General features: G+C 41.8%; 1 protein-coding gene across 3 annotated transcripts in view; it reads left to right on the top strand.

The window, feature by feature from the left end:
- Nucleotides 1-25,955, top strand: part of CTNND2 (catenin delta 2) — an 862,752-nt gene that overhangs the window by 755,507 nt on the left and 81,290 nt on the right. For 2 of the 3 annotated variants that reach the window (XM_076007934.1, XM_012790278.3), the window contains exons 16-17: nt 5,094-5,168; nt 6,198-6,348. In XM_076007934.1, the coding sequence (XP_075864049.1) occupies nt 5,094-5,168; nt 6,198-6,348 (226 nt within the window). The remainder of the gene's footprint in view (nt 1-5,093; nt 5,169-6,197; nt 6,349-25,955) is intronic. The other variant, XM_076007935.1, reaches the window with a different exon arrangement.

Here is a 25,955-nt window from a genome sequence, read left to right as displayed (position 1 = left end):
AACTGGGAGGACTTGGTAATTCAGATCATAGTCCACTGAAGACAGAATAATGTGAGGCATACCACAAAAGCCACATGGTTTCTGAATATTCCAAACATTCTCTTTGTAGTAAACTGCTGAGAAAATAAGACTGATTAAGTTTTTTGGAGGGTGGGGTAGTTTCTGCCCTCTTATCATGAGAATGAGATGCCATGGTAAATAATATGATATTGTAAATAAATTCAGAAACACTTCTCAGAATCTCGTGTCATCTGAACCAAATCCACTGTATATATTTCCCATTTTATAGCTTTAAGCACATTATGACCCTGTGAGACCACAACATGCTAAAATGCTTCTGAAAAATGTAATTATGTTTGGAAGAGTTTGGTTTTAAAATGTGGCTTTTCTTTACCAGCTCAAAAAAAAAATGGGGAAATAGCTAATTGGATAAAGAAAGTCAATGGGAAAATGATCGTTTAACAAAACCATTTAATTGCAGACGCTACTTCTAAAGCAAGAATACTTTTAAATTGTAGAGACTTCAACAAATTCAGAATTTTATCACTATAGTGGGCTCAGCCTCAGAAGAGGATATTTAGTACTTAAAAGAGAATACTATCTTTAGTAATTTAGCAAATTATTAGGATTTCAAGAGGGAAAAACCCAGTAAAATTACAGTATTAATCTCCTTTTAGGAATATAAGTCAGCCTTAATGCAATTGCCTCAGCTTCAGCAGGGGAGAAATTTTTAGAAAAATTATAGCCATCAAATGTGTTTATAACTGGGCTGGGATTTTTATTTTATATTATGATTATTATTATTATTTGGGGGGGGACAGTGTCTCACTCTGGCACCCAGGCTGGAGTGCAGTGGCAACATCATTGCTCACTGCAGCCTCACTCAAGTGATCCTCCTGCCTCTGCCTCCCAAGTAGCTAGGACTACAGACATGTGCTACCACACTCAGTAATTTTTTAAATTTTTTGTAGAGAGGAGTCTTGCTGTGTTGCCCAGGCTAGTCTCAAATTCTTGTCCTCAAGTGATCCTCCTGCCTCAGCCTCCCAAAGTGCTGGTATTACAGGCATGAGCCACTGTGCCCAGCCTCTAAAGCGTGTTTCTTGTTTCTGTCTGGTTTCGGCTGGGATTGTTAAGTCAAGCACCACATTAGAATGAGGCAGACTGGGTTTAAAGGGATGAACCAACTCCTCAATACATACAACTGGGAACTTTATTGGACACAAATTCATGTGCAAGTAACTTCACTTTATTAATTCAGTTTAGGTTCATCTTTGTGCCCTTGTTTTGCCAAGTGAAAAACGGGAAAAAATAACAAACACTAAATCTAAACTTTTCTAGGTAAACCCAATCAATTCCAGTCAGTTCCCTATCCCTTCAGGCTTAGAACATGGCCACATTATGGTCATCAGCCTTCATCCTCTCTTGCACCTGCAATGCATAGCCCTGCACAGGGCCTGGGGGTGGGCTGTCCATGTCTCATGAGGAATCATCTCCCTTCCCTGCTGCCTCTTGCCCAAGACATGCATGGAGGTGAGTGGGGAATGAACCATCTCTGGTCCAAGGTGCTCTCCTGGCCCACACCTGCCTCCCTCCTTATTGAGCTCTGCTGAGATGCTGCCACATGCTTTCCTTAACCCAGAAAGGCACCATCCATGCCCACCATTCTGATGTGTCACCTCCCTCCTAGCCAAGTAACCCCTCTGCAGCCCTGAGTCAGTAGCTTCTCTTCCTCAGCTAACTTACACCCCCAACCCCTTCAAGACATGGAAATACTCGGGGACTGGCCCCTGTAACTCTGGGGTCACAGGAACCACCCCCAGCCTCTCCAGCCCAGCATCCACATTGCCATTCCTACTCTGTGGCTCCTACTCCAGGACGGAACAGGAGACTCCGTGGAGTCTTACCCAGCCACTGCTGTCATCCAAGAAGGGCAGCAGGGCTTCTGTTGACTCTCTGCTCTCCCCTCTTCAAGGGGGATTTCAATATCAGCCCCCTCACCCATAAAAGGGGGCTTCCAGGGGTGTTCCAGGTAGTAGATGGCAACCCCCCAGCAATGCTGCCACATCTCTTGCTTCCTCTTCCAACTGCATCCTTTCCCTGCCTAGATTGGAAGCTCTGTACAGACCAAGAAGGTGGCAAGTTGTTTTCGGCCTATTCTAGTCCCAGTTCAAGTATATCCTATCTTTCACCTGGATCTGTGCCCTCTAGCTTTACACACTAACCCTGTGCTGCTTTCATCTCTGTCCCATTCTGACAACACCTTCTTGGGCCAAATAATGGCCTGAACCTCTCCTCAGAAAGAGGCATGGACAAGGAGGAGAAGGAGGCATACAGCCAGCATTTACTGCCCCCAAACATCGTCCCGTTGCACACGGACAGGAATGGGAAATTCCAATTATACATGACTCAGGTATCAGACCTACTAATCTAGGCAAGTTGTCCTCAAGACTCTAGATTGCAATCTCCCGTAGCTTTACTAACAGAACTCAAAGGGTCTTTAACTCAGGAGTTTAGAGGAGTGCCAAATGGGTTATTTGAAACCCAAAATATTAACAATAAAATGAAGACTAAGGTTAATTGGTGGGTTTGTAATGTATTATATCAACTATGAATAGATGTTTATAATTTATACTGTCTTTCTGAGAGGCAGAAGAGAATAGATGTTGAACACAGCAACTGTGGGGCAGTGCCCTCTGGATTCAAGACCTGGTTGAGCATTTTCAGCATACATGACTTTGTGCACCTCCCTTTTCTCATCTGTAGAATGGGAATAACAGTGGTACCGACCACACAGAGTTGAGATGAAAATTAAGTGAGTTAATACATGTAAAGAAATTAGAACAGTATCTGGAAAATGGTTTAAGTATTCGGAGGTGTTAGCTGGGATTATTGTGAAGGTTTATAACCCTCCTGAGGCACTCATTGGGAAAGCACTTTCCCAAGAACAGTTTAAGTCACATTTTTGTCCTGTTCTCCTCTTCTCTTCTTCTTCCTGTCCCTCTTCTTCCTTCTCCTCCACCTCCTCCTCTGCCTGCTCCTTCTTCTCTGCCTTCTTGCTTCTCTTCCTTCTCTTTATTCTCCTGTCTTGGAATCACTTAGCATCCTGTCTTGAGCTCATGGACCAGTCTTCCTGAAGGCACCCTGCTTCATGCCTGACCTGTCCCTTTCCTCTGCATGGGCATGCTCAGTGCATCGTGTGCTCATTCTGTTTGCAAAATATCAATATTCAATCCAAAGATCTCCACCTCAACCACTACAAGACATGGTATATTTTCTCCATTGTTTGTCTATTGTTATGCCAGTGATGCTCCTACTTCAGTTTTGATTAAGACTCTTGGCAACCTATACACTTTTCTAGTTACCAGTGAGCCTACTGTGCTCCCTAAGGTAGCTCACTCTCCTGCAGAAGAACTTGATCTGAGCCTCGTGTTTCTGTGCTGAGTGTACCTGTGAAACATTCTCCATTTCCCAATTACCTTTTCTCTCTTTCACCCTGGGTGCTGCCTTTTAACTCCTTCTTGCTAGGTTACACACATGGTTTGCACATCACCTCCTCCAGAATTGGTACGCTGCTTCCTTAAAACACATATCATAAACACATATCTGAGTGTCAAGAAAACTGTGCAAACTTGCACTATCTGTTGAATGAAATGTAAATAATGTATTCTGAGCTTTCACATATCATGGTAATATTAGAAATTGTCCACACACACACACACACACACACACACACAGACATCCACACAACTAAAAATTTCAAAATAAAATTATTATTTTCTATGCATCAGTCATATAAATATCAAATCTGTTGTCTGGTTACCCCTTTTCTCTTACAGAGAACATATCACTATTGATCATTTTCTCATGTCAAAAATGTGTATCTATAACTCATACACATTTTTGACCCAATGTAGCCATTTTTTGTTACTCTCAAGTCAGTTCCAAGCAAAGATGAAGGACTCTCATTCTTCTCCAAAGGCCAAGTGATCTTTCTGTTCAACATGGGGGGATATAATAGCTAGATGTCTAAGAAGGACAAAATTATATCCATTTGTTCCTGGCTCATTTCTGATATGGCTGGTTCTTCCGTTGTCTAAGCTTAGAAGGATAGAGAGGGAGAGCTAGGTGGTACTGGGTGACTGAGCACAGAGGATTAGGGAGAAGGAATGAATGATGGCAGAGTAGGATAATGGCAACAGCACAATAAAAGTCAGATATAGAGTAACAAGATCCAGGGTCAGAGACACAGGCAGCTCCTGTGGGCAGCTTATTTAACATCATTGTGTCTAAATTTCCCCCACCTATTAAATAATAATGCCAACCTCCACAGGGTTTGGAGAACTAGAAGAGATCACAAATGTGTAAGTCAGGTTCAGGGGACCTGGAATACAGTGGTACTGGGGAAAAGGTCATCTTTAGGGCTCATGCTTCAGCCTGCCTAGGATGCCAGGAATATTCCCTGCATCTCTCAAAGGTCAAGAATATCTCCCCAGTGTTACAATGTATTGTTGATGTTCACCTTGCAATATGTCAATGTTGACCCCACCTTCTGATTTCCATTCTCTTCCTTTTTCTAGCTTCTCCCCTTAGTTTTAAGGAAGAGCCCAACAATGAGTGGGCTGCATAAGCTCAGGTTTTCAGTCTTTCCCAGAAGGGCATCAGGAATAGGGGAAGCAGACGTGTCCAGAGGAAAGCATGTTTCAGCATGTCAGTCAAATGCACTGATGGAAGTTGGCACTTGGTACCAGGAGAATGGACTTCCTCCCTGGGAAGGCACATCAGTTCCAGACACCCAAATCCCAATAAATGGTTTTGGAACTTCACTGTTTTTCCATGTCTAAGACTTCCTGACCATTCATGTCTTTGCTTCCTGAAAGTGGGGCTGTCAAATAGGTCACTGCAGCCAAAAGACGGCTTTAGTGAGTTTTGTTTTCTTCCCTCTCCCCCCAGGCTTCCTAGAGCTTGAGGCGTAAAGTGTGGGCAAGAGAAAAGCCTCCAGTATGAGTTTATGGTGATAAGAAACTATGTGAATGTGACTTCTAACGTAGGACAGGATGAAGTTGTTTGTTTTTTTAATCTCATATTTCATGCAGGGCTGGGCTGAGGATGTGGCAGGCATGGCGTATGCCCTACGTTCACTGCCAGAGGGTGCTCCCTGCCTGCCACAGGTGAGAGCCGGCTCTGGGGCACCTGCCCCAATGGGGGAGGGGGGTGGAGAGGGCCCGGTGGGGGTGGGGTGGGGAAGGACTGGTCCCCAGGAGGACCCTGCCACAGAATACACAGTTTCATTTCATGAATGTCATTTATCAGATCATAAATGACATTGTGACAGGTTTAAACCCTTATATTTGTGGATTTTTATACATATTGCATCCTCTTCTCTGGGACACCAGAGAAGAGTATAAAGCATACGTATATAAATGTCTGAAAATATCGGCCTGCATTCCATTAAATGAAAGGGGATGCTTTATTGTCCTGGTATTGCAGATACATTTTGATAGGAAGTGTTAGCTGTGTCCCATTAAGGCCGGCAACCACCACCCAAAACAAATTGCCTGTCTTATTTTACAAATAAGACATCAAATTATGGCCCTTGACATGATGATATATTTTGATCTTAATGTTTTTAAAAAATGATTGTACAATTTGCAATCTTGATTCTCAATGTCATATTTACATGTCCTCACCCCTACCTTTTTCTGACTCATTCAGTCTATATTCCCCAGCCAACGTCTTATTGATAGCATGTTCTGCAACTCATCTCTCTGCCCCCACTCCAAAGTCAAAGCTCTCTTAAAAAAATCACCCACACGCAACCCATTCTCATTTTCTACTTTTTAAGCATTCTTTTTTTTTTTTTTTTTATTGCTCTTAATGTCACTGGCCAGGCCTGGCTGTCCCAAACCTCCACATCTTAAAGCGTCAAGTGAATAGCTTTCAAACTCAAGTACCAGAAACACTGTCACGAGAAAAACCAAGTGTGGTTCACTGATTAACCCTGAAACCTGTTGAAGGCAAAAAATAAAGTTAAAACGTTTAAATGCATGTCTAACCTACTCAACCTATTCTACAAATAGGTCTTGGTAATCCAACCTCTTTGGCTCCTGTAAACAGCCGTCTGAAAATGCAAACATGCTATTTGCATATGAGGTCCCCCCCTTTCTTTTAACATCCTTCGCCTTCCCTCTTTTCTGCAGTGGTCAGTATACATCCGAGCTGCTGTCCGAAAAGAGAAAGGCCTGCCCATCCTTGTGGAGCTGCTCCGAATAGACAACGACCGTGTAGTGTGTGCAGTGGCCACGGCACTCCGGAATATGGCCTTGGACGTCAGAAATAAGGAACTCATTGGTATGTTCCCCCTGACTCACAGCATCCCGGGTTTTACGTGACAGTATTTCCTTGCCGGGTGCGTGCGGTTGAAACCATGTGCAGGGCATACGCTTATGCAAACAGTCCACTTGCCACAGGCCTCATTGTTTTTTCCAGCTCTCCTTCTACTTTAAATCCAATGCACTGATTTATCTTTTAGGATTTACAGGAGAATGCGATGTGTGCTGACAATTCTAATCCTTGCAAATTAAAAAGGACCACAGTGCTCAGCACTTGATACCACCATCCCCTTCCTGTGAGTCTCTGTCAGCCTGTTTGTTTGCTTCCCATGTGGTGAGGAATCCTGATAAGATGCACATTACTTTTCTTCCTCTCTCCGTTTTTAATTTAAGAGCCACCATACTGTGGCTCTTTAATCCTTTTTCTTTAATCATTTCCTTTTAATTTGGCATTCAAAAACGACAGAGGATCTTTTGTTACTGAAGCATTAAAGAGGTAATACATTCACCTATCTACAAATATCAACAAATATCAACAAATATTTATTCATGACCTACTTTGTTCCATGCCTCTTTTAGGCCCAGTGATTATATCAATTAGCAAGACAGACAGAAAGCCCTCCCCTTGTGGAGTTTACATTTGAGAGGGGAAGATGTATAATAAGCAAAATGAACAAATGAATTACATGCTGTGTTAGAAAATTTCTATGGGGGAAAAAATGGAGCTGGGTAAAGAGGGCTGTAATTGATGGTGAGTTGCAGGATTTTTTTTAATTGAGGTGAAATTCACATAACATCAACCTGACCATTTTAAACCATTCAGTGTTTAGAATATTGGACAACAGTGTTGGACAACTATCACCTGTATCAAGTTCCAACATGTCTTCATCTCCCTCCAGGCAAACCGTGTACCCGTTAGTGGTCACTCTCCATCCCTGGCCCCTGGCAGCCACCAATCTTCTCTCTGCCTGTGAATTTCTTGTTCTGGACATTTCATATAAATGGACTGATATAATATAGGACCTTTGTGTCTGTCTGTGTTCACTTAGCATAAGGATTATGATTTTATTTTATTTTTGATTGCAAGCTGGTAAATTATATATATTCATGGGGCACAAAGTGATGTTATGATATACAGATTGAACATCTCTAATCCAAAAATACAAAATCTGAAAATTTTTAAGCACTAGTACAATGCTCCAAGAAGCATCTCAGATTTTGGATTTTCAGACTGGGGATGCTCGACTGATATATATTCTGAAAATATTACAAGATCTGAAAAAACCTGAAATCTAAAACAATTCTGGTCCCAAGCATTTTTGAATAAGTGATATGCAACCTATGTGCATACAACACAGAATGATTAAGTCAACCTAATTAACATATCTATCTCCTCAAATAATTTTCATGTTTTGTGGCGAGAACATTCAAAAATATACTCTTAGCAATTTTGAAATATAAAATACTTTATTACTAACTATAGTATCATACTGTGCAATAAATCTCAAAAATTCAATTCCTTCTAACTGAAACTTTATACCCTTTAACCAACATCTCCCCATTATTCCCACCTCCTAATCTCTGGTAACCACCATTTTTCTCTCTGCTTCTATAAATTTACTTGTTTTAGATTCTACATGTAAGTGAGATCATGTATTATTTTCCTTCTGTGCCTGGCTTATTTCACTTAGCATAATGTCCTCCAGGTTCATCCATGTTGTTGTAAAGGATTTCCTTCCTGTTTATGGCTGAGTAGGATACCATTGTATATGAACACCACATTTTCTTTACCCATTTATCTATTAATGGACACTTGGGTTATTTCTATACCTTGGCTATTGTGAATAATGATGCAGTGAACATGAGAGTACTAATATCTCTTCAACATACTGATTTCAAATCCTTTGGGTATATACCCAGAATTGGGATTGTTGGATCATAGGGTAATTCTAATTTTTAGTTTTTTGTATAATCTTCATACAATTTTTCTAATCAATATAGTAATGGCTGAACTAATACACATTCCCACTAACAGTGTGCAAGGGGTCCCTTTTCTCCATATCCTTGCCAACTCTTATTATCTTTTGTCTTTTTGATAATAGCTATTCTGACAGGTGTGAAGTGATAGCTCGTTGTAGTTTTAATTTGCATTTCTATAGTGATTAGTGATGTCGAGCCTTTTTTCATATATACGTTGGCCCTTTGTACATCTTCTTAGTCATATCCTTCACCCATTTTTAAATTGGGTTATTTGGTTTTTGCCATTGAATTGTTTGAATTCTTTATATAGTTTGGATATTAACCCCATATTACTGCTTGCAAATATTTTCTCCCACTCTGTTAATTGTTTCCTTTACTGTACAGAAGTGTTTTCATTTGATATAATCCCATTTGTCTATTTTTGCTTTTGTTGCCTTAGCTTTTAGGATCAAACCCAAAGAATCATTATGGAGGCCAATGTTATGTAGCTTTTTTCCTGTATTTTCTCCTCATAATTTTATAGTTGTGTTTAAGGCTTTAATTCATTGTGAGTTTATTTTTGTGTATGGTGTGAGATGAGGGCCCGGTTTTATTTTTCCATGCAAATGAGTTCTTTTATGTGGATGTCGGTTCAAGGTTATGATTTTAAATGGGAGGTCAAGGTAGGAGTGGGTTGGGAAAGTAACACTTGAGACTTAAAGGAGGCAAGAGAGGGGGCCATGCACATATTTGGGGGAAAACAAATCCACGGTGAAGTAGCAGCCATTGCAGATCCCTCGAATGGGAGCCGGGAAGAAGCCAGTGGGCTCTAGGCCTCCAAGGGGCCTTGTGAGCCTGGTAGAGTGATTGGTGGAAGCCCGGGTCAGAGAGGCCTCTGGGGCCCTGCTCTGTAGGTGGGAAGGTGCCCAGGCCAAGGCTGATTGATATCCTGGGGAAGGATGAACCTACAGGGACTTCCTGGGAAATGGCACAAGTTCCCACACACCCCCGTCCTGACTGGTAGGCATCTGGTACTAAGGATATTCTTTCTCTAGAGTTGCTGGTCAGGTGATGCTAGACTGTGGAGTCTAGCAGCCTGGCTGCAGGTAACAGGTGTTAGTGGGCAGCATCTGGAGGCCGAGCACAGGGAGCTATGCAAAGGTACAGGGTTATCTGAGGAACTGGGAGAAATGAGGTGACAGTAGGCAGAGGGGCAAGACTCCATTCCTGGGGCAACTGGAAGACTGATGTGGGCCCAAACTTCAGACACAAACTTTTGATAGATATTTGGGTTTGTTTCCTCTATTCAAATTCCAGAGTGTGGTGTACTAAGCGTTTGATGATCTTGGAAGCTGACACCTTTCCTCCTGGCATTTTGCAATATCCATCATATTCTCCAACAAAAAGAAAGTATTTGCAGCTCTTCAGCCATTTATTTATTCACAAAAGCAGACAGCAAATCTGTGTGTGATAAAAGCAATTATTCATCATATTTGCAATACCTCATGAGGCAGGAAATAAACTTACAATAAGTTATATATACTTAGATTGAGTTTAATATAATGTTGTTTGTGCATTTTGTATCTTTTGTATATTTAAATTAGATCTTTAGTTCAAAAGTTCAAGTTACCCTCTCCACATACTCTTTTCTTTTCCTTGCACAATTGTTTCAGACAAGATAGTATTTGGACTTCTAATAAAATCCTATCCCTCCTCTATAAAATGCAGGAAAAATCAATAGCTAATCAGTCTACTGCCTGGATACTAATGACTAGGTTTTGTGTGTTTTCGTGTTTTATTTCTTTTGGTGGATTAAAATATAACAAAATAGTGAACTATCGATTGGTTTTCTAGCTCTTGGGCATCTCTTCTTTCTCAAAAGCCAGTTATCTAGTCCTCCCTCTGAGGCAGGGACATTGGCACGTCCATACTGCCCATGTTACATTAAGCCCTTTACTATCAAATATCACCAGACAGGAAATGGAGCCAATTGTTTAAAAATAGGAGTGGAAATATCTAAGTCATGGGCTTGATGAAATCAATAACTTTTTTCTTGACTGAGAAGAGCAGAATTTGACAAAAACATTAGGTTCTATTTAGGGAAAAGGAAATGTGGCTTTTGCTAACTCTTTTACATTAAATGTTGTATCAAACAAATGATATTTTAAGGGAAATGCTATGTAGAACTTTATACATTGAAAAGAAAGCTGCATGACTTTGAACCTAGAACAGCAATAAATTTGGACTTTTTGTTTTTCTGTCAACTCTCCCTAAAAGCTTTGGTGACATCATAGGGTTTCATGGCTTTAAAGATCATCTATATCCTGATGATTCCTAAACATACATCTCTGGGGTGAATCTTAGATCCTGTGTCCAACTGTCTGTCCAACATCTGCACTGGATGTCTAATACACATCTCAAATACAGAGTGTCCAAAACGAATTTCCTTTCCTAAGACCTGATCCTACTACAGTATTCCCAATGACAGCAAATGGTCATTTGTCCTTGCAGGGGCCCAGGACAGATGCTTAGATGTCCTCTTTAACTCATATCCAATCCCCCTCATAACCAGTCCATCAACAAACCTGGTCTTCCTTCTGAATTTCCCCAGAATCTGATACTTCACGTCATCTTCTTTGCTCTCTCCCTGGTCCAAAACACCCATCCTCTCTCCCCTGGCTTATTCCAGTGGCCCCTATCTGGTCTCTGAGCCGCTGCTGTGGAGTCTGCTGTCATTTTTCTACCCCAAACCCTCCTCATCTCAGCATAAAAGTAAGTCTTTACAAGGCAGAAATGGCTCCGTGGGATCCAGCTCCCTGTTAGCAATCCAACCTCACCTGCTCCTCTCAACACCAGTACATTTGCTGCGGCCACTGGTTCACTGTGGTTCTTGCCTTGGGGCCTTTGAACTTGCTGCTCGCTCTGCCTGGAATCCTCTTCCTCCAGGTGTCCACATGGCCTGAGTCCACGTGACTCACCCAGTTCATATCTTCACCCAAATATAACTTTCCCAAGAGAAGCTTTTCTGGCCACGGTACTTAAAATTCTACCCTCAGCTCTCTTCCCTGCTTAACTTTCTCCACAGCACTGATCACCATGTGATATCTAACATATCATCACTCATTGATCTTGCATCTTGTCCCTCTCCCTGCACTGGAACACAAGTCTGTTAAGAGCAGGGTCTTTGTCTTGTGTGTTTGCCGATGTATCCTATGTATACAGAACAGCCCTTACCCATGGCAGGCGCTTAATAAATATTTGCTGAACGAATGAAGGAACTAAATTTTTCCTGTTTGATCATCATTTTTAAAATGAACTCCAAGTCAGCAAAACATTAAGTAAACAAACTAACCATTAACTAAAGAAAAGGATTTTCTATTAAGAAGGAAAATAATTTAAAAAGCGGTTTGTTTTATCCTTAAATTTCCTAGATGCCTGCAGACATTCAAGAATTTCAGAAGGAATCCGGGTTTTTTCCATCGCTGGTTCTGGGGCTTCAGTTTAAATTACAGCTCTCCTTACATCATTCTTTTAGCTAGGGGTGAGGGTGTGCAGGCTGTCACAACTGCAGTCAAGGAATGAGTCATCTTCCTTAGGGTCTCTCTGGGAGAGAGAACTCAAAATATACTATTGAACAATAATCACCTTTTACTCCATTAGGTTTAATGAGAATCACATAGTGGCACTAACAGAATGTAACATACTCTCACTCTGCTTTGTCTTCCCATTTGGGCTGTTTCCATGGTTATATGTGTGTCTCTGAGAACTGGTGATAAGTATGCTATACATAGGTCTTTGTGTTCTTCTTAATGACGTGGAGCAGTAGGTTAATGCACATCCATACATTTCTTTGCAACCTTCAAAAAATCTTAATTATCCTTCTGAGTAGGGAAGGGTTTAAAAAAAAAAGAATGGTAATAATTAGCTTCAGTGAAAAGAGCAAACAATATTGTACTACTTGAACAAGGCTAGCAAAATGCCATCCATTTCAGCACTTGGACAGTTCCTGATGCAGGTTTATCTCAGGCAGATCCCCACTCTCTGTGCCAACAAACTAATAAACCCAACAAAGCCGAGCACATAAAGCACACACGAACTCGTGTTTACTGACCTCCCACCAAAGCTCAGCTCACGCTGGCCTCTCCTGATGAAGGCCAGTCCTTGAACTCAGAGCTGAAGTGGGTAGCACCTGCTTCGTAAGAAATCCTCTCACTTATCTCCGATTTCCATTGTGTCATTTTACCCTTGCATTGTCTCTTGCTTATTCCGTGTATACATTGCATCTTCTCCAAATGAAATAATAAGCAGGCATCAGGTGATGTGTTTGTTTTTACGTCCAACAGTGCCTAGCGCTTTGCTGTGCTCGTAACAGGTACTCGGTACATAGTTGCTGAGTGAATTAACTGCTGGATGAATAACACAGGTTATTTATTCTTAAGAACAGATTTGGAGGAGGTTTAGAGGATCCCCAATAGAGGGAGGAAGGGATAGAAGAGATGTCTGTTTCGGCTTCTTTCCATGATGTGCAGGAAAGGAAGGAAAGAAAGACAGTTTAGATGCTCCTTCAGATCCAGGACTCCATTCTGATGCCACAGTGGAAGAGGTTTGAGATTGGGAGGAAATAGTAACACTTTCTGTATGTGACTTAATCACTGCCAAAGGTTCGTGTTGGCAGGGCTGCTGCATCCCGGCGCATATTGGCAGAGCTCACAGAGGACCCTCCCTTGGCTTCCCTGGGTGGTGGCTGCTTGCCACACTTCCCAGCAGCAAGCCAAGGCTGGGATGCTGTGAGCATCCTCCCAGCTCCCTGCACTCCTCCCGAGGCTGAAGAGAAGAGCCTATCCACTGCTTTGTGGGCCTGGCCCTTGCCCAGTCTGCCACGGTCCCTTGGCCTCATCCTTCAGGGCTTTGCAGGATTCTTCCCCTGTGCTAGGTGGCCATCTGGATGGCTGGTTCACCATGTTTGGAATGAGCTGTAAGAACCTTCCTGTAACTGATGCCTCCACACAATCACACTCTATGATCCATTCTTCGCATGCGGCTAACCATTTTTTTCACTTTATCGACTAGCTGAGCTTCTGTCCAGGCAATCCCCTCTCTCCCCATCCCAACCTCAAAAGGAGCAGGAGACAAAATCTAACTTTCTCTAGGATCAGGATGGGGAGGGTCAGCAACTTCCCAAACACAGGTGTCCACGAGGAGAGATGGAAGAGAAAGGAATCGAGAGTAGTCCTGTGTGGTAGGCATCTCATAGATGCCTATGAGTTAAAATAGATACATGGTGTATTGTTATCACTTTTGCATCTCATGCTCATGGCTGATGTGGACAAAACCCCCTGGGATATAGGTACCCCGCTCTGGGGAGCAGACGTCTTGAGGGCCACTGATGACTTGGCACTGCAGGCACCTTCTTCACCCGTGCTCTTCACACTGACGAATCCCACCTCTGCCCAGGAAAACACTCAAGGTTCTGGAAACCTTAGTGCAACCCAGGGAGGTGATGTGCTATTTTTATTCCTGGTAATGTGTAAGTTTCACTTTATTAAGTAGACATTTTAGAAGCACACTTTCTCTGCTTTTCAAAATATGTTTCTTCAGACCCGGGCAGATGTTGTTTTAATTAAAGCACATGCAATTTCAATTAGTATTTTTAAAAAGTAGCCTGATTTCCCAGACAAGGTGATTTATTGGAGCACTCTCTGCCAGCTCGTTTTAATAACTTGATTTCAGAAGCCAAATTTTAGGCAGAAGGAAAGCTCTGTGCTTTAGTAGAAACTTTGTATCTTCAGATTAGGTGCCTGTATGAGAGCACACATCTCCTAAACCCCAGAACCGAGTCTCATGAACGCTGCCTCCCTGGTCCGTGAAGCCGTGGGTTCTTTATTAATTAACTTCAGACACCTGTTGGGGAATTTTGGCAGCTGGGTCTGGCAGATAAGAATTCCTTGGAAAGGAGGTTGTAAATAAATTCAAGAGCTGATAATTATTTTATTAAATAAAATTTAATGATTTGTCCCTTGGGAATACTCCATGAAGGGAAAAGGCAAAATGAGAAATTTCCAGTTGATTCAAATTCAGGGCCTCTGTTTAAAGACCTCAAAGAAGAGAGAGAGACTGAGAGAGAGAGAACCTATCTAACTTTATTTGGACTGTTTAGGTATTCATTTTATGCCTGGCCAAACTGCATGAGAAATGAAATGGCTCTCTTTAAACACCTGAACCAAATCTTGAGAATCTAAAAATAGAAACAGGGATTTTAGCAGGATCATGTTTTTAAATTGTATTCCCTTCCAAGTGTGGACTGCCATCTTCTCCCCTTGTCAAAAAATAAATAAATTTTAATCATGTGGAAAGAAATTGTTATTTTTTATGCTCTAATACTACAAAGAAGGATGAGAAGAGTTTTAAAGTTTGCAGATGACTACTCTTTCAGCCCTTCTGGCATATGTGCAATTGTATTTGTCATACTGGGTCTCCAGGAATTACGGAGCAGGCAAGGACAATTGTAACTGGGGGTGCAGCTAAAAAGAAGGGTGCAAGCTGGGGCCATAAATCAGATGGGCCCTGGGGGCCCGTAAGGCAGTAAGAGGAGATGAGGTGGCCAGCACAGGAGGAAGGGCACCAGGGGGCCCCAAGCAGGAGGCCGGGAACAGGGAGGAGCTAGAAAGAAGCTTGGCCATGCAGTCCCTCTAGCACTGGGCAGCCGTGGCCAGACTAGGGTGCAGGTTTGTGGAATGGCACAGCAGCAAGCAGAAATTTTGCTCCTAAACTTAATGCCTTGAGAAGAAAAGGTTTGTTTCGTTTATCCTGCCAGAGGGGCAGGCAAAGAATCAAGCAGCAGTTCCTGCAACTCCTCATCAAATGCCCTAAAAGTTCTTTGGTGAAACTTAGTTAAGATTCAGACATTTCTTCTCTTATAACCAGAAAGCTCATGAAAATTTACTATCAGAAAAGGCTGGTTTTTTAAAAATTTAAGATAAAATGTTCATACCCGCTTTTGTGTGCCACGGTGTCTTGAATCAACATCAGTCCAGTAAAATGAATGGCTTTGAATGGTTCATTGATAAAAAGCAAGTGGCTTATTTCCTAAAGCACATAATATCCTTTGAATCCAATCCCAGGTTGTATCATGCTTATCATGTTACATAGGCAACTGCACCTGAGACAGTATAGACTGGGCTGATGCAGACAGATGTTAATATGCAACGTGTTGCTTTTAATTAGGACTCACTAATATTGCAACTTCAACCTTGGAGGTTATTCAATGTTCAAGAGAGAGCAAAACATAAAAATTCCTGTGGTTCTCACCTTGAGACTTGAGCAGTTTAATTTACTTGTCAGAAAGAAAAGTTATAGCCATGAAATGGAAAGTGGTGGTATTAAATTTTTAATTGAATATTAACTCCACACACTAATACCCCAGCATCTCTGTGAGTCTGGTCCATTTTAAGAGTGACCTTATTACTCATTACTCATAAAATGTTAAAAATCCAATAAGTTAAGCTTCCAAGTCATCCTCTCCTTTGCTCCTCAAATACTAACTGAAACCCTAGTTTTATACTTGGCCTCATTTTTTTTCAGTAATACAATAGAAATGTATCGAAACTTTAGAGTTCATTTTTCTTTCTTTTCTTTATCCCAGCACAGTAAATTCATCATGATGTCTTACTGATATTTCTCCAGATTCTTGAGTTCTCTTTACTGCCCTGTGAATTCACCTTTTGGTTTCAGCTCACAGCATCCCAAGCCCAGTGCACACCCAGGTAGGCGTCACATCCTACCTGGGTCTCCTCACCTCTGCCCCTTCTCACCCATCCTGCCTCCCACCTTGCCGTTGCCACCCTGGCCTTTGTCAGATACCCCAGTTAAGGACTAGTCAGTGGTCTCCTGATGTGAATAACACAACATGAACTCTGCTGCCTGCTTTTTTTTTTCAATAAAAGTTTATACTGCTTCTTTTGAAAGCCCTGACTATGCCTAGCATTGTGTTAATGTGATGAAGATGGTACGTGTTGCATAGTTACTGTTCTGCTAGAATATGAGCTCCCTGGGAACTGGACAACGTCTTCCCTGTTTGCTGCTATAACATGCAGAACAGGGCTGTTCTGGCACCTAGTAGATACTTTTAATATTAAGATTTGTTGGGTGGATAATAGGTTGAAATCATAATACTGTGGTTTTATAAACCAAATTTCCATTGTCATGCATAGATTTTCCTAATTGTTTTAAATCAGTTCACAGTTATAATCTATACCAGAACATCTTTTACAATTAAGACCTACTTACCCTCACCCTCCTTCCTCACCTTGAACACACCACCACCACCACACTCATGGGAGTAAAACTGTATGCTTTACTTTTACTATGCAAACCAAAGCAGACAAAATGTATTTTTTTAAAGAACATGGTTCTTAATCTTGGGTGTACATTGTAATCACCTGACCCCATCCCCAGAGATGCTCCTGTATTAGCACTGATATTAAGGCTCCCTGAGGGATACTAATGTATAGCCAAGGTTGAGAACTACTGATCTAGAGTCTGAAAGACCCATTGTAAATAAAAATGTCCTGCTAATCTTCTGGAAAACTGTCTTCTTCCAATTTTGAAATAATTTTATAATTATTAAAGTTTAAACTTCAGTATTTTTCTCTGAGATATTCCATTTCTTTGTTTGGAAAAGACAAAAATTTTCCTCCAGAAATTATTCTGATCTACTTACATTATTATATATAATGGACAATTGTTTCTAATGGAATAGCCAATTTCAGCCCACATTGCCACTAATGGTATTGATACATAGAGTCAAAACAAAGTTTAAATTGTTGCAAATCCTGCATAGAGAGAGAGTAGCTATTTCAAGCGAGCATTAGTCCCTTGTTTTAGCATAATCTTTCATAACACATACTTAGATAAAGATATCATGAGCCTCTTCAGTTTAGCAAAGAATTCTAACTTTACCTTTCCACTTAATAAAGCTCCTGAGGTTCAAAGACCAATTTAATCAAGAGGACAGCTTTAAAGAGCTTGTTGAAAATATTAAATGCACGTATAAGACTGACATTAGTGTACAAGGCTGGAAGGCTACAGAGAACATCTCAGTTCTTCCGATGGAGGCAGAGTTTCCTTCCCCAGTCAAGGAATCTAAGTTCCTCACCGTTCAGGACTCCTACAAGTGACCAGTGTGGTTAGACTACAGGATTTGAGGCACTGCTTTCTTCCTGGGTCCCACCTTTGCTCAGCTCCAGTCTTAGCTAACCCATGAAACCCGAGCCCCTGCTTCTGCGAGTAACATCCAGGTATTTTCTCCTGCACTTTGGCCCATGGCTGCTTTTTTTTTTTTTTTTTTTTTTTTTTTTGACAGCGTCTCACTTTGTTGCCCCGGCTAGAGTGTCCTGGCGTCAGCCTAGCTCACAGCAACCTCAAACTCCTGGGCTCAAGCGATCCTTCTGCCTCAGCCTCCCTGAGTAGCTGGGACTACAGGCATGCGCCACTATGCCTGGCTAATTTTTTTATATATATACTTTTAGTTGTCCAGCTAATTTATTTCTATTTTTTTAGTAGAGACGGGGTCTCACTCTTGCTCAGGCTGGTCTCGAACTCCTGACTTGAGCGATCCTTCTGTCTCCGCCTCTCAGAGTGCTAGGATTACAGGCATGAGCCATGGCACCCAGCCATGGCCCATGTCTTCTTTGAGTTTGTGTCTCTGCTTAGGTGTGGAGTAAGGAAAGAATGCCTTCAGCATTTCAGTAAGCAAGCAAACAAGAAAAATAAATAAAGAATATATAAATTAATACTTTTGAGATATAACCCTGCCTCAACCATTCTCCAGAAACACTAGAGTATTAGCATTGCATTTCTGCAAGCTACTTTTCTTGAGTTAAAGCTACTTATCACTTCCCACATATTGTATAATATTCTTTGCTGCTACCTTATACCTACACCTGAATGATTTTAAAAATACGTTCTCTTTGGTATACAGAGGGGATATGGGGCAGCGCGTGCTTTGAATTGCTTTTGAATTTTTGTGACAGGATTTTTCAGAAGCTCCTTCATTTTGTCCCCTTCTGCACCCCCTAACAGCATATGTTGGGTGCATGATGCCCTGAGGCTTGGTGTGGAGGCTGCATTGGGCACTGGGAGGAGCAAATCAGGCCCCTTGAAGATCAAAACTTTGGCCTTGCTTTTTAATCAGATTGCTAATCTGCTGAACTAAGGAATGGCAGAGAGTGGGGAGACCCAACGAGTAATTCCATTGTCCTTATCGAACATTCCCTAGTTGGCCTGATACTGTACATCCCAGCGTTAAGCATCACCTTCTGTGACAGCTCATTCACTCAAAAGAGCATTATTGGCATTGTATTTCATTCTCACCATTCTCACAAATGGTCCAGACTGAGAGAGACGAGGGAGTGGATAAAGAGAGACAGGGGAGGTGATGAATATTGGCAAGCATGTTTACTGAATGAACAAAAATGGGAGTATTGTTGTTTCTCAAGCATCTTCACAGAGGAAAATAGAGGAATTATTTCGTTAGCTGCTTTCTGTTAGGTAAAGGACTAGCACTAGCCAAGAACATTTGAATTACAAAGTTAGAGGGGCTCCTCTGGATCAATATTTTAAATTGTAATCGTGTGACTATGCTACTTGATTGGATAGCAAAGATTAGTGAGCAACAAACGATGAATACTGAGCATTCGGTAACTAAGTACAATTTGCAGCAAAGCCCATCTTAAATGGGCAGGTGACCACCCATGTGTAAACATAATTGCATCCGTGGTAATTAATTAGGCGCCCTTGGGAAGGGACAGAGTGACTGAGTCAGGCTTTGTCTTCTCCCCAGAGTGGCTAAGGCAGTATTCCTAGCAGCTCCAAAGGCCACTTCCACTCCGTCCTGGGCTCAAGACAGAGGTGGAGGGGAGCCGTGGAGCTGCTGGAATGAGAGCAGCGGTGGGGAAGTGCTGGGAAGCCACAGACTAGACAACGGCAGGCAGCAACAGTAACAATGACAACCACAGACCACAGCCACTCCTCCCACATTTTTTTTTTTTTTGAGACAGAGTCTCACTTTGTTGCCTAGGCTAGAGTGAGTGCCGTGGCATCAGCCTGGCTCACAGCAACCTCAATATCCTGCCCTCAAGCAATCCTGCTGCCTCAGCCTCCCAAGTAGCTGGGACTACAGGTATGCACCACCATGCCCAGCTAATTTTTTTCTATATATATTAGTTGGTCAATTAATTTCTTTCTATTTATAGTAGAGACAGGCAGGGTCTCGCTCTTGCTCAGGCTGGTTTCGAACTCCTGACCTCGAGCAATCCGCCCGCCTCAGCCTCCCTGAGTGCTAGGATTACAGGCGTTAGCCACCACGCTGGCCCGCCCCTCCCACTGTTAATCTGTAAACCACCTTCAAGCTCCCAGGGCATTTGAAGGAAGCTGAGGGACCAGCTGGAACTGGATGCAGAGAAAACAAATCACAACTGCCTAAGAGCCCGGTTATTCTAACTAGACTAAGAATCAGTCTGGATAGGAACAGTGCAATTGACATGTACACAGACTTCACTATGAATTTGCTTAATTTATTACTTTCCTTTAAGTATTCTGCTGAACTTTGAGAACAAATACTGCATTTCTGTTTCGCTTTGGCAAGAGAGAGGGATGATTTTAGGTGGTAAAGCTGACAGAGCGGTAGACCCACACTTGGGGTAGGGGACGTGGACTGCTATAGGCCAGTTCAGGTCTTATCTTCTTGGAGGACAGATGAACGGACAGTTCCAGGCGCACACTACTGAATGCGAGGGTGGGAGGCTGAGGGAAAGGGAGGGGAGGGGGCGTGTAGGATGCACTTGTGCTTCTGCTGGTAACTTCTTGGATCTCTTCTCATCCTGCCGCTCTGAACCACCTTCTCACTCACGGATGGCAGGAAGCAACCTCTGTTGTGTTTTGCAATCTCCAGGTTCAGGGCTCTTCATGGTCCATGTTTGTCCTCTAGTCTCTGCTCGGTTATCCCATGCCTGGATTCTAGTCTCTGCTCAGTTTTCTTTCTAAATGCAAAGCCATGTGAGATCCCTTATTTTAGAAAGAGAGGGCTCAAGTACGTACATAAGACTAGCCCTTTAACTGGGCTGGAATAAGCTGGTGTCTTTGCTTGGAGAGAAGAAACAGGAATGAACACACCTTACCTTGGCTTTAGTCCTCCCTATAAATGCCAGAGGAGGAATCCATTTCCCTTCCTCCCCCACCACCCCCAACCCCAAGTTCCCTCAAGGTCTGAAGTCATTTTATTCTGTTGCTGGCATCTCCTGGGTCTGGTCTCCCCGCCCTGACAGTCTCCTTGAGAGAATGTACCATGTTCTTACCCTGTGACTCCCCGGCGTGGCCTGGCCATGCACGGCCAGAGGATGTCTATGGCAGTTTACCAACAGAACCACTGATCGTGAATCATTAACACAATTATCAACAGCAGAGCTCTGCAATGATTTTTGCTTGCTATCTTTCTAAGAGAGTTTTGGAAAGCTATTTCCCCCTACCATATTTTTAGATTTAAATTGTGGCCAAGAATATAGTATAGTTTCCTGTGTGGCATTTTAAAAATAAAACTGACACATCTCTCTTTTAAAAGTATCTAAAAAATCTAAATACCACAGTGGTTTAATACCCACCATCATCCTCTTTAATAATATGTGAGCAGATTATTCATCAATGCTAGAAATGCCACATCATTCTTTTTGCTCCTTAAACATATAAGCTTTCCATGTCTCCTGAAAATTTTACCCTGATTAGTGTATTTTATGCTTCAAAGTTTCTCATTGATAATCCTCTGTGCAAAATATATACAAAATAAAATTTATTTTTTACATACTTCTTATGGTATTAGGCTTTAAAATTTTCTTATGGATAGAGTTATTGCTCTTATTGGTAGAATACAGTGGATCAAAATAACATGTATGTCATTTATCTTGATTAAAATTATTAAATATAAAAAGTAAGACTTTATTGGAAATGTATTCACTAGATGGATGAGCTTTTTTCCCCAATCAATTCATATATTCAAAAATGAATATTACTTATTGCTTGAATGAACAAGGTTCAGTGTCATTATAGTCTCGTATTTTTGTTTTGTTTTGGTTTGGTTTTATAGATTTAAATACTGAGAATCATCACTCACATAGATAAGGTCAAGGGAATAGAAGGTCTTTCCTTACAGCAATGACACTTGATTCTTTGACCTTCTTATGCATTTAATTTTTTTTAAATCTCATGGGATCCATCATCAGAAGTTATTCTTAATTATCTATTAACTGGCAAGTTGATTCAATCCTCCTTCAATTTTCTTAAAGGTAAAATCTTATTTAAAAAAAAAAAGATGAATTGCACATTATTGTTTGTTGTTTTCATTTTCATGCTGGCATTGGGCAATAGCCTCAGTTTCATGTCAGAGAGCAATGGCCATTCTGAAGCAGGCAGGGAATTGACTTGGTTTTGTGAAGTGAAAGGAAATGCAGGCGTGCTTTCCTTTCCAGATGCATTTTGGCCTAGGATTTCATAGGGAAACTGAGGACCTGAAGATAGATTCCCTTAAAGCCCCAAATCCTGGGTCCCCCTTAGCATGGCCTCATGTGGCCCCAGGGCACACAGGGCTCCTTTTGGACCGCTGAGGTAGGGCAGCCTGACTCTGATGGCAAGGCAGCTGTGCCCTTGGTGTTGCTCCCATGCAGCCAAGGGGTGGAAGAATGTGCTTCTCTGATGAATGAGCCCTGGCTTTCCCCAGCCATTTCCGCACGTGCCACTTCTGAGCTGCAGTTCCCCAGAGGGAGCTCACACAAAGACAAAGGCAGCCAACTGTGTGCTGTGAAACACGAGACAAGATTTAAGGATTACATTTGAAGCTAATTAAGACTACAGTACAAATTTTTATGCTAGATCATAATTTCTTATCTACATATAGAGCATCATTATTGGGACAATGAGTGCAGTATTTAAAAAATCCTGGAGACTAATTAAATACGAAGAAGTCCAGCTTTCAGACAGGAAGCGCCACCGTTCAGCTCTCATACCATGGAAGTCTAGTGTGATTGTTCAATACAGTCGCCGAGATATTGTATATCCGAGATAAGAAGTGGACTATTTCAAGATTTCAGCATAATTTTATTCTTGTCCATCGTCTTCCAGTATGTGGAATTAATTTATCTCCTCATTCATCCATTAACTCATTGAACCAGTATTTATTGAGTTCCTACTATGTGCCAATCACAGCACAGCATCAAGGTTTCTGCTTCATGGAATGTATGGTCTGGAGGTAAAAACAGTCTCAAAAGTAAGCAAACAATACTTTCAGCTTCGGGTATGAATAAAACAGGGTAAGAGATTTGAGAATGACAGGGGAGGGGAATATTGACCATGGTGGTCTGCAAAGGACTCTATTAGGAAGTGATGGATGGAGCCAGGCATTAAGCCAGCTGGGGAAAGAGCTTTCTGTGCAAAACCAGCGGCAAGGGCAGAACCCCTGGTGCAGGAGGGAGCTTGGCATGTGGCAAAAACAAGAGCAAGGTCAGTGTCATTGTAGCTGGTAAATGAGGCAGGGAGAGGTCAGAGACGCTAGTGGTGACTGAGGGATGCCTTTCAGCCTGGATAAGGAATGCGGGTTTTTCTCCGAGGGTCTTGGCTAGTGGGAGCATGATCAGACTTACATCACTTGAAGTCCTTTCTGGCTGCTGGTTGGTAACTAGACTGTAGAGAAGGAGGGAGGGAAGTGAGGGCTTGGCTTTAGGAGTCTGGGAAGAAGAACATGCTGCCCAGGCCCAGAGATGTAGCAGAAGGGTGGGAAAAGTATTTTGAAGGTGGATCCAGCAAGGCTTGCTGATGGATGGAGTACAAAACACTGCAAATAGGAAAAGGACAGTAATCCTGGTAGAATCAGAGTTCAATTTTGGGCTGAAAGTTTGAAAAATCTATTAGACATGACAGGGGAGATGCCAAGTAGGAAGCTGGCAGCATTCACTTAGAGCTCAGGACGGAGATATTAATCCATGTGTCAGTGGGGGGAAAAAAGATAAAGCCGTGGTCCAATTATGTTAGTTCTCTAAGTACAGAAACATCTACTGGAAGCCTCAGCTTAAAATAAAATGCCTATCCACAGGTAGACAAGCATTTCTCAGCTCATTAACCAAAGACAGTTTCTTATGTAATTTTCTTCTTCCTTTTTACTTTTGAATAAAGAAGGTAAGAGATAATGTTTCTTTGTCTGGGTGCTACTGAAAAATATGAGAACACATAAGTTCACATTATCTTAGGATGACCTGTAGCTGATGTGAAGTACTTTTAAGTTCCTCCTACTTGTTTAAGCACAAAACTTAAGCATCAGCCTATTTATGCCACTGCAGTTGCATCATCATAGCTGTTTGCTCAGCCCAAGAAAAAACAGGGACATGGGGAGAGGGACAATCAGTTGAGACTGATAAGAATTCTGAATGTCCACCCACTGGTCTGGACTCGCTTACTGGGTATTATTTGTTTTACTTTTATTTCCTTAGGCTTGCTATTCCAGATGGTCCTGTTTTACTACTGAATTTTCATCTGTCAAGTAATTTGTATGTGTGTGTGTGTGTGTGTGTGTGGTCACCCCTCACCACATCACTTCTGGGACTTGATGAATCCCCATGAATAGGACAATATACCTGGCCATTCTGTCTCGGTCAGTTTTCCACGCGGCAGAAATTGTTTTAAGGGCCCCTATGTGAAGCACCAAGTTATTTATCCATAGAATGGATTATAATGAGAATGAGTGGAAGTGCTTCTTGCTAATACCTTTGTAAACACAGCAGGTATAGCTGCCTCCCCTCAATACCACCCATACAAATGCTCCACTTGTGAACGTGTCCCCCATATTTTAGTTGTGTGCAGGTCTTGGCAGGAGACTTTGTCAAACATTTAGAAGTAGGAATAGCCTACCAGGAGGCAGATGCTTCCAGGAGGTATAAATCTAATGGATAGACGACCATTAGAGACACCTTATAGTCAAGCTCGCCTTGTTTTGCAAGAAAAAATATTTTGCTTCCACCTTGTTTTTCAAATCCTAGCTAAGGCCAGACAGAATTACCATTTCTTACATAAATGTGTGTATGTGTATGTGTGTATCTGTGATGGAGCTTCTGTGATACTTTTTCTTATAAATTGAATACTTTTTTTCATTCATTTGAATTTTAGTTGGCTGTGGGTGAATGGGTTTTTTTTAATCTTATATATAACTTTGTAAGCCACAGGAGTTTTTATAAGCAACATGATTTTTGTCCCAAGCTGTTTTCAGAGATTTATATAACTCACATGAAATGGGGAATCGTCGTGGTTCTGCCTTCAAATTCCCAACAGATTTTTTTACAGTTGTTTTCTCATAGCTAAGACCCAGCTCTGTAGTACTGATGGTCTATACAACCCTCCTTATTCAACCAATCAATACACCCCCTTTAAACTCCCTGTTTCCTCCCACGTCCTAGCTAGACTATCCAAGAGGATAGCCATTTTCTGGTTTTGACATTCCAGAGTGCCAGTCTTGGGACAGTTGTCCTATACTTAGAGACTTAAGCTGAAGGAGGGATATTGGCAAAAGTATGTGACTTTCTATAACACAGATCAAGGGACAGTTACAGTTACAGGTAGACAAACATCACAGCAAAATAGCACATGCAGGATTTTACACACAGTGATTAAGTGAAAAATGCTCAGCATGAACTCACCTTCAGAAATATTTAGTGACACATGCCCTGACCTGACCCCAGACCACATGAATCTGAGTCTCTGGCATGGGGCCTGAGCATCTACCTGTGTCCAAAAGCTCCCAGGTGACTCTGATGCACAGTTCAAGGGGAGAATCACATATCTGCACTGTGGAAGGTCAGCCCTCACCAGATCAGCCACTTCCTCTGACGAGTGATACTGCCCTTTTCACTCTTACGGAGCTACTTCTTACTGGGCTCTAAATTATTATTTACACAGGATTTTGGGACCTTCAGCACTCAAGTCAAGTGCCATTAAGATTTTGCAGTGAACCCATGAATTGAAAATACATAAGCAATTTGGAGGGGCAACTATGTAATTTTGAAATAAGTTCTGTGAAATCACATCAGGTTCTATAACATTACACACTAAACACAGGAATAAGGCTAAAATTTTTCCCAGTTTATTTCAATTTATTTATTCTACATCTCATTTTTCAATATTTCTTTAGTAGTAATCTAAGGCAATTCAGTCAGCGAACATCAGGTGATCACTGTGTTCAAGGTGTCCTGCTGGGTACTGTGACTCAATGCTAGGCATTTATTTAGATTCTCAAATTTCAAAGATTTACCAGTAGTATTGAAATGTGAAGGACTTGTTCTCAGAAATGGAAGCCATTGTTCAAGCATCAAGTTTTGATTCAAGCATGTACTTAGGAAAGGCCCAATAGTGAGAGACCCCACTCCATCTCCAAGCCCCAAGGTCCTGGCATGTTGCAATTACACACAAGAACCGACTGGAACTCAACACTCCCAGGTGAGTGTATCTGAGAACCCACACTGCCACGTGTGCTGTGACCATAGGAACCGAATTTTTTCTGTAGCCAGGAAACCGGCTCAAACCCAACTTTCTATTGCAGGTTGACCTCCCCTGTCCTCAACACACACAGACATGCCACCA

Source organism: Microcebus murinus, chromosome 11 (genome assembly GCF_040939455.1).
Source record: "Microcebus murinus isolate Inina chromosome 11, M.murinus_Inina_mat1.0, whole genome shotgun sequence".
Taxonomy (NCBI): domain Eukaryota; kingdom Metazoa; phylum Chordata; class Mammalia; order Primates; family Cheirogaleidae; genus Microcebus; species Microcebus murinus.
Note: the sequence above shows the minus strand (reverse complement) of the source record. Positions and strands in the feature narration are given on the sequence as shown.